Source organism: Centruroides sculpturatus, unplaced genomic scaffold (assembly GCF_000671375.1).
Source record: "Centruroides sculpturatus isolate CEXI.00-Female unplaced genomic scaffold, Cexi_2.0 scaffold285, whole genome shotgun sequence".
In the NCBI taxonomy this organism is placed as follows: domain Eukaryota; kingdom Metazoa; phylum Arthropoda; class Arachnida; order Scorpiones; family Buthidae; genus Centruroides; species Centruroides sculpturatus.
The window spans coordinates 689,322-699,208 of record NW_019384647.1 but is presented as its reverse complement, the minus strand read 5'-3'; the positions used below and the strand labels follow the sequence as shown (position 1 = coordinate 699,208).

Here is a 9,887-nt window from a genome sequence, read left to right as displayed (position 1 = left end):
GCAAATAATTTAAACGTACTCCTTACCTATAGAAGGAAACCCACCGTTTTCCGCCTTCTCACAAACGCAAAGGACGACACTGAAGACGCTCTGGCTCCTGAAATTTACCACATCCCGTTATATAACGAGAGGTTTGACAGATTACTATCTTACATAGGATCCACATACAGATCTCTACAAGCAAGACTAAAAGATCATAAATATGACGTGCTAAAAGGTAACATCAATACGGCTTTAGCACGATATGCCAGCAATCCAGGGAGTTCCCCGTTGGGACCAAGTCAAGCTAATACACAAGGTTTTCGACAGACAAGATATAAAAATTTTGGAGGCAGTAGAGATCTACAAGGCGAGCATAAGTGAAAACTGCATCAACACGAATGTCATTCCTGTATCAACAGCGTGAAAACGCTATCTTGACTCATGATATACGTCATACACGATACGTCACAGCCGTTTTTCGTTATTTTAAAATTTAAAAGGCAGCTAAGTTCTATTTATAAAACAGTTTTCCAGTTTGTATTTCCTGAAGAAGCCCAATAAATTCAGTGGCCGAAAACGTTTGATGTATAATTTTGACGTTTATTTGCTGGAAACTTCGAATTTAAGTGTGATTTGCGAACATATTGGCATGTTCATTTTATAAATCACAACTTTATTGACGTTTTCTGTTTTACAAGTGTTTCGGGATGGATGACAGCTGCAGGTCCTGAAAAGTTGGTCCGTATAGATAGTTATCTCAATTAATTAAGCTTAATTCAGGGCTTATTTGCTTAAAGCTCTGTATTCACAATGCAAATGAGCCCCTGAATTAAACTTAATTAAAGGACTCGTTAGTTAGTTTGTTAGAGTTTATTGGCGCAATGGCCATACAAGCCAAGCTGCGCAATGGCAAATGGTATGTATAAATAAATAAATATATATATATAAAGTTCTATATAAAATACATTACTAAAGTTTTATTTTTTCTTTATTTTTATAATTATTTTCTATGGACAAAGATATAAGATGCTGGAGAAAACTAACGAATCAAGCTTTATAAATCTAAATTTTATCATTATTTCGTTCATTTATTATTAAAATATTTATTTATTTAAATAAATTTTGTTGTTTCTATTCATATATTTATTAATATTAAAAAAAAATAATACACTTTATAATTATTTTCTATAGATAAAAATTTAAGATGATGCTGGAGAAAACTGATAAATTAATCTTTATAAGCTAAATTTTAAGTCAAATTTGCTAATATTTTAATTAAAAATTTATATATTTATACGTAATCATTTAATATTTTAAATATTTTAAAAATTATTCTACTAATGTAGAAAAATTCATCTTGTTGATCATTAAGGATACGTTACTAAAAATAGCATTTTTCCATTATATATTATTTTACGTGTTTCTTATATATTATCAAGTTATTTTTTTTATGTAATGACATTTAGAAGACTTCTTTCTCTTCAAAAAATCCTTCTTCACAAATGACTGCTCATATTAATGTTTGAAAGAAATGACATTCTCTCTTCTATTATTAGCAGATGTTATTCAGGTAGATTGTCATTAGCAAGCTTACTTTCTGGAAAAATATTTCCTCCCTTTATCTATGCTGACGATGCCATTTTTATAATTATCTTTTAGTTTTAATTGTTAGATAATATAACTTCAATTAACATGTTAATTTTCGTAGTGTGATACAAAAGTTTACTCGTTAATGACAAGAGTTTTGTGTTATAAAAATACAAGACAACACTTTAAATAGCATCTACTTCATTTTATTTTAACTTCAGTTCGAACAATACAAATTAAAATTTACAAAAAACAAAAAAATATATATAAATTAAATTAAAATATATGAAAGTAAAGCCGGGAGGAAGATGCGTGAGACTCGATATGTCGCTTAATTTTTAATAATTATTTAAATTTTTGAGTATTTTTTTTTTTTGTCGATTTTTTTAAAACTTTCCTAAACAAATCATTTATATATTTTTTTTTATTTGAAATTATTATTATTATTTTTTTTTGGTCGTAATAAATTTCCAAGAATTACGAACTGCGTTCAAGGCACCGTACTACATTGTTAAAAGTAAGATTGAAGATGTTGCTTACGTATGTTTTATATATACATAATCCAACAGCAACACTAGGACAATTGAAACCACAGCTTTGATTTATTTTTCCTCTTAAATCCCTCCTTCAATCGTCCTTTGAGCTTTCATCATTCTATCACAGCAATCGTGCAATATCAACAATCTCTTTGGGTACGAACCCGAATTCACAATCTACACTATACTCGACCACATTCTGCTCTTTTTTTTGTATATTTTTTTTGGTATTTTTTTTTTATCTAGATATTTCTAATTGTCAACAGATTACAACTAGAGTTAAGGCTGGGCACAATGGAAAGCAGGTGCAGTCACACTGCAGCACATTTTCCATAACGAGGTGGAGACTAGAAATATACGACAACCTAAAAAGTGATTTAAGGCTGTCTTTGACAAACCTAATGGTAACTGAATTGTTATTATGAAAAAACAACACATAAAATGAGTGAAGACAACATTGCTGTCCTTGCAGCTACAACAGGGGGCGGCATAGTGTGTGTACTTGTGTTTATGCTTAGGTGTACGCGTGTGGTCTTACGTGTTTCTTCTTTGGATAGAAACATGGCCACACACTATCCACTGTTATTGGGACGTCTCGATGGCTGGTTTATTGTCACCGACTTCCACATTTAGATGTTAGCGTGAGAATTAGAAAAAAGATTAGACTAGATATCCACGAGGTGAGATCTGGATGTCTTGTGGCACCATTGGTGTCCATACACAGACCTGTTAATATTTGAATACATTAAAACACACGATTCGTACAATTAATACATAAAAATATAGCTTATATTAGCCTACTCATTAAATGTTAATCCACGAGATAGATTAACGTTAATTTAATATTTAAAAAATGATAATATACCGCTATTAGTGACGTTAAAAACCACAAAATTTTCTATTCCGATGTTCCTCAAACAGGTTTCTGTACTCCCCGAAAAGTGTAAGACCTTATCTTTTTCTGTATAAGTCTGGAAAATATATAAATTAATTTATCAGTTAAATATCTTTTAAATAATATAATTAATTAATTATATAAAACTCACTATACAGTAATGTTTTCTCGTTTCTTTAGCTGTGGCTATGAGGTAGTATGTACCATTTTCTTCCCAGCTTCCTCTACATTGAAATTCTACAAAAGAATAAAACAAAAAACGAGTCGAAGGTGGAGAGTTCCATTCTATAATCATTCAAAGACAAAAGAAGAGGGTAGAAAAGTGAGTAAAAAACTTACTTGTCACTCTTCTTTCAGAGGCACATTCTTCTAATAGTTCTAACTGATCTACAGCCGAACAACCAGAAGCCAGGATAGAATCGTGAGAACAGGACAAAGTATCTAAATCAGGTGTATCGACGTGAATCAAGAGAGAGTTGGATCCTTCTGTTGTGTATATGCCAACAAGAGGACATTCTCCCGATTCGCTATTCGAAGCTAAAGAGAAAAATGGATTTTTAAAGCGTATTAATTCATAATTTATAAACATTAATTCATTAATTTTAAATAATTATTGTTTAATGATAGTGACACGTTTAGTAAATTGCATTCAGATTATATATACCCTCCTGTACTTTTGTTATTTAAAGGTTATCTTATTAAAGTTCTAAATAAATTCTGGCTATTAGATTACAAGTTGTTCTACATAGAAAGGTGTATAAAAAGACTTCAATTAGCAGTGTAAACCTTAAGTGCTTCATTACTCTCTCTGTGGTATGTAGAGGTGAAGGTTAAGAGCTGTGTTAATGACGTAAGCTTCCTCTAGGGAGAAACTTAAGCAAAATGGAAGAAAAAGTCTTTCTGGTGTAAGTTTGATTTAATTTTTATCCAATTTTTAATTTAAACAACCTCTAAATAAACTATTCTACTATATACTCCGGTGATAAATAAGGATGCGAAACAAGAGAAGTGCTTAAAAAATTAAGCTTTGTTGACTTTTTTTGTTTCGAAATAATGATTTTGTGATTAGAATATTATGTTAAAATCACTTTAAAATAAATTTTAAACGTGTGTAATAAATAATAAATGCGTTTAAAAACCTTACGAGACTCGATATCTCTTAACTCGCATAGGGAAAATATTGAATAAAGTAAGAGAAAAACATCTAATGTAAAACTAATTACTAATAAATTCAAACTTTCTTTTAATATAATTAACATTCTTCGTGACTCTTAGCAACTGAGTGCGTGTGATTTTCAATTAAGATATTTTTACAAAATAATTTATAAATCCTTTATGCATGATTATNAAATGGAAAAATGTTTAATTTTGAGGATAGATAGGTTTTATAAAACATTGTAAATAATAATAATGAGTAAAATAGTTATTAAGTTTGACTCTATTCGAGATATGACACATGACCTCTTCTATCTGCTAACCCCAATCTTTAAACACCAAAATTTAATAGAATCAATCCCCTAATACACAAACCTCTCTGCAAAATTTCAGAAATTTTTGACAAAAAAGCACAAGAGTTATTAAGCTTCAAACAGGGTGAAAAAATCGTGCCCCCACTACACACAACACTAACATACATAAATACAGAAAAAATCCCCGATTTTTTTTTTTTTTTTGCATTTCTCGTCGTTTCAAGATCCCTGAGTCCAACAATGTAAAAATCTGGGGCTCATTTTTTGACCGATCGCTATACTTTCCCTCTATTATATATAACAGCTAGGAAAGTAAAAACCATATAGGAGGAGGGATGAGTAAAATAAAAAGGCAACATGATAATAATTACAGTACTTAAATAAAATAAATGAAATTGTTATTTAAAAAAATATATATATTATTTTTCTGGTGTATTTTTTAAATTAAAATCATTAAATAAATGTTAAGATAAGTGAGGATGATAATAATTTAAAGAGAAAATAATTTAACTGTATTAAAATAATAAAAAAAAAATAAAGTTGAGAAGAAGAAGGAGGAGGAGGAGGAGGAGAAGGAGGAGGAGAAGAAGAAGAAGGAGAAAAAAATATATATATTTTTTAATTCTTGTTAAATTTAAAATATTTTATAGATAATAAATTTCTTAGTCGTTACTCTAATAACTTGACAAATTTGATATTTTAATTCCTCAAATGTTATTTTAAGCTCGCTGTTAATAATAAATCATCTTAATTATGATAAATCTTTAGTTGGAAAAGGTTATATAAATTCTTATTTCGTTATTTAAATAAGGAAAGAGATGAAAAGGAAAATCAGCTTTAATCTAATCATATTTTTACATTAAGGTAAACCAGTTTACTGTCATTAACACGCATCGTCTCTTGAAGATTAGACGAGGAAGCATCACATTAAAAAAAAAATGAGAAGGAGGAGGAGGAGAATGGTTTAATGATGTTATTGCGGCATTTTCGAAAGAGTAAAAAAAAAAATAAATAAAATACCTTAAAATTTAAAATATTTATCGAAGATATTTTTACAGATATATTTCTTATTATATACGAGAAGTAACAGTTTAGCTTAATTAACTGATAATTTCCTTTTGCATCTTGGGTGGAATAGTACTTCACTGCATGACACTCTCGCTATACACCGAAGCGGATAATTAGTGACACAACTAACTTAGACTCCTGCAGCTAGGTAATTACCTGACTTCACTTGACACACAGCGTACTTTGACCTGTTAGAGGATGTGAAAGTGTTCTTTGTTTGAAGACACGACTGATTCAAGACGCTTGATTACAATTAATTGATGGCATAGCCAAGGCGTCAAATTAACTTGGCAGAACTGTGAAAACAGCTTTGTACAAACACGCCATTCATTCTATTAATTATATAACATTTTCCTTTATCGATAAACACTTTATTATTCTCTGGAAAATTTTCATTGTATTTAGTATCATCTCTAGAGTAATTATATCCGCATTTTATTGACTTATCATCTCATGCAAATAATTATCCGATTTAAATTAATTATCAATTCTTTTGGTAGAAAGTCATGTTCCTTTACGATAAACATTATTTACTTTCTCTAAGATTTTTCCCTCATTTTTCAGGTAAACATAGACAAAAATATTCGGTCCGAATCGCTTTATTTTCTTATAAATCTGGGAAGAGAATTGGAGTAAAATGAAGCAAGATATATATAAAGAATTTAAGATAAAGGAAAAATTAGATAAAGTATAAAAAAAATATTGGAAGAGTGGGATGAAAAATTTAAGAAAAATAACGGGGTAAAATTCTTTGTTTTTCCTCAAAAATAATATGAGAAGTACAAGCTGTAAACCAAAAACAAAATAAATGAAAAAAAAAATCTTTATCTNTTTTAATCATTTATTTATGTTTTTTTTTTAATTATAAAATTATTCTTTTTGACTTAAATATTTTATAACAGAAGATATTGAAGAAAATTTTAATTAGACTTTATACAAGGATTAGAATTGCAAACTTAATTCTATATAAAATAATTTAAAATAATAAATAATTAGAGTTAAGAATGTTTCAGAGAATTCGAATTAAAAAAAAAAAAGTAAAGTTAAAAATTAGACTTTTTTAGAACAGTTGAGAAGTTTTAGAGGAATCTGAGCTTATATTTCATGTAAACTTTCTGGAGGAATGTGGAATTTTTAGAACTTGAATTCTTGGTTCCTCTACAATATCTTAGGAAAATTAAGAAGTTTGAGAAGAATGAGTTTCAAACTTTTATAAATTTTTCCTACAAAAATTTGGAATTTTTACAAGGATTTTTGCTTCAAATGTTCTAAATTTCCTTAGAGAAATTTGGAATTTTCACAGGGATTTCAGTTCTAAATTTTCTACATTCCCTTAGATAAATTTGAAACTTTTACAGGGGTTTCACTTCCTAGTTTCTGTAAAATTTTTATAGGAATTTCATTCTTAATTTCTATAAAATATTTTAAACAAACTAAGTATGAAAAGAATGAAAATTCAAAATTTCTCTAAGCTTTTTTAAAAAAGTATAGAATTTTTACAGTAGTTTGAATATCTAGTCTCATTAATTTTTGTTGAAAAAAATATAAAAGAAAGTAATATATACTGTAAAATATTGAGTTTATTCAAGTATTTTGTTAATATATTACCTAAAACATATATTATTTTACTTAATATTTCTTAAGTTTTTCCAAACAAAGCAATAAGAAAATACTTAGTCATTGCTTTAAAAAATCATTTAAAAATCTACATTTTCGATTTGATAATAATTTTCAATTAAAAAAAAATTAATCAAGAAAAGTATAAAAATTTTAAGAAAATGAGAAGGAAAAACTTTCAACATTAAAATATTTATTTTAAAAACTCACTTAATGAGAAAAATCAATATTGTTAATTCAAAAATGATGGATAATTCTAAGGGCATAAGAATAACCAATTGTAGAACTCATCTTATGAAGGATAATAAGATTTATGAAGTTGTGAACAGTTTTGTTATAACATTATTCATTTTTTAAACAATAAAAAGAAAGATAAATTAATTAATTTATACTAGAAAGTGCATGAGAATTTAATTAGATTCTAGGGGAAAAAAAAGAAGAGGAGGAGGAAGATAGGGAAATATTCTTAGAAAGAACGAAATCATTTCATTGCCATGAATTGAAGACCTTTCTTTTTTCCTGCTTTAGATGAATAAGAAAAGTGGGAATTAATAATAAAACTACACGGATTAAACGATTAAATCCATCTTTCATATTTTTACACTAAAGATGACATCTTAAGAGGAGAAAAAAATGTTTGCAGAGGCCATTATGAGGTTAACAAATGATCACAATTAGAAAAAAAGAAGTGAAGTTTACATGAAATGGGTCCTATCAAGCAAATATTTGTTTTTATTTAAATTCTTTTAAATATCATTAATTTTCATTCTAATAAGTGGTAAGAGAAGCCATATGCAAATTTACTAATGGAAGATTATGAAACGGTTTATTTTTCCGTCGGAATTTATTTATTTAATTATTAAAAGAGCTTAAAAGTTAATTAATAATATTAATTAAATTCGATTTATAACCAAAAAAGCCATAAATGTAAGCTTTATATTTAATATTCATTTACTAATAAAAGCATTTATATCGTCGAAGCGCCGAGGAAGAGATGAAGAATTTCCTCTTTAAAACAAAAACAAAAAAAAAATTATAATAACCAATTAAAGGACAGAATATTTTTAAAAAATAGATCTTTCTTCGTGTCTCGCACCATCAAATTTAAACGTTCCCCAGTGGATAAATTGATTCAAGAATGCATCATTTTCGCCCTATAGGCCGTCACTCATTTCTGAACGGTTACGCTTAATATTAGTTACTAATGGTCCGACTAAAATCTTAAGCGAATAAATAAGAAAGAAAAATTCCTCTTGCCCACTCAAATGCTTCGTCGAAGAAGACGAAAATCTTGACTTTGAACTATCCCCCGAAGACACCATTACCTTCTTACATGAATCTTACCTATGTCTTGGGGGATATATAAAGACATTCCCTACAGGGTCATAGTGAAAATACTAATCTCTCCCTGCAGGCTACAGAACGTTACGCCTTCAACTTTTCCTGTTATTTAGCGGTAGGGACCAATATTTCTTCTCCAAACTCAATGCTTATCGAACGGGAGTATTAAAAAAACTGATGGTTTCTGGATATCTGATGATAAGTAAAAGCATCGAACAATCGTGGATAACATGTTGGATATTTTTTTACACCTATCATTTATTTTCTTAAGCTGGGATTGAGATAAATTTCTAACAAAACTTTGCAAACAATTTTTTTCACGCAATCTTTATGCTAAATAACCTCTAAAAAACCATTTTTACAGCCCCCCAAAAAAATAGAGAGGAAAAAAAAACCCTAGTTTATCGCGACGTGTTTTAACGACTAGACTTTCCATTTATTAAATTTTAGAACAACGTTACTTTTCGATTTTAGACAATCTTAAAACTCTTATATTTCCTCTTTCCTACTTTTGATTATCTTAGATCCTATCTCCTGTTTTACTGCTTCAACATTTCCACTTTAGATCATTTGGTGCTAACACAACCGAGTATTTCTAGTTTTTTTTCATTTATATCCCTTTATCAAGTATAAGTTAAAAGATGGAAGAGATTCGATTACATAGAAAACTTCTTTCTACACATTAAAAAGTAAACTTTATACTTTTTATTTTGATATTTTTTAAAAGTTAATTTAATTTAACTTTAATAAATATCTAGACGCGAATCAAGTCGTAAATCATCTTTTAAAATGCTTAGTAAACTAAATTTAAAGTAAAATAGTATACGTAACTTTCTAAAAGTGATGAATAGGGAGTAATTGTGACTTTTAAAAGTTCATTCACAGTGAATCTTATGTAGAAGGTAAGCTATTTATCGTCCTATGTCACACGAATCAAACGTGACATGAATGAGCACATGACACGTTTTATAAATACTGAGTTTAGTTACGACGATGTTAAACGAGTTCAAAAGAGCATGAACGCTTCTATAATACTTTATTGTGTTTATCTTTTATCTATTGAACCAATTTGATCTTCTGTTTACTTAAAATATTCGCATAAAAGCAATATCTTAATTAAAACTAACGCATTGTTTACGTAATTCAATTTACGACTTGAACAATAATACTTTCTCTAATCTTGATCATAGTTAAATAACTTATACATCAATTGTTTCCAAACTAAATTATACGTTAAATTACAATTATTTTTAACAATTTATAAGTATTTTTTAAGGACAATTTAAACAATTTGTACGTAATCATGCGTTATTTTTTTCTTTTTTTACTTTTTCTCAAATAAATAAATGTAAATTTTTTTAATATTAATTTATAAATAATTTTATTAAAATA

General features: G+C 28.0%; 1 protein-coding gene across 1 annotated transcript in view; it reads right to left on the bottom strand.

Moving 5' to 3' along the window:
- Positions 1–1,767: 1,767 nt before the first annotated feature.
- LOC111626215 overlaps positions 1,768–9,887 on the bottom strand; it is a 200,516-nt gene continuing 192,396 nt past the window's right edge. Inside the window, exons 7-10 of the mRNA XM_023369527.1 lie at positions 3,340–3,558; positions 3,152–3,237; positions 2,971–3,076; positions 1,768–2,831 (exon numbers count right to left, since the gene is read on the bottom strand). Of these exons, the coding sequence (XP_023225295.1) occupies positions 2,719–2,831; positions 2,971–3,076; positions 3,152–3,237; positions 3,340–3,558 (524 nt within the window). The 3' untranslated portion in view covers positions 1,768–2,718. The remainder of the gene's footprint in view (positions 2,832–2,970; positions 3,077–3,151; positions 3,238–3,339; positions 3,559–9,887) is intronic.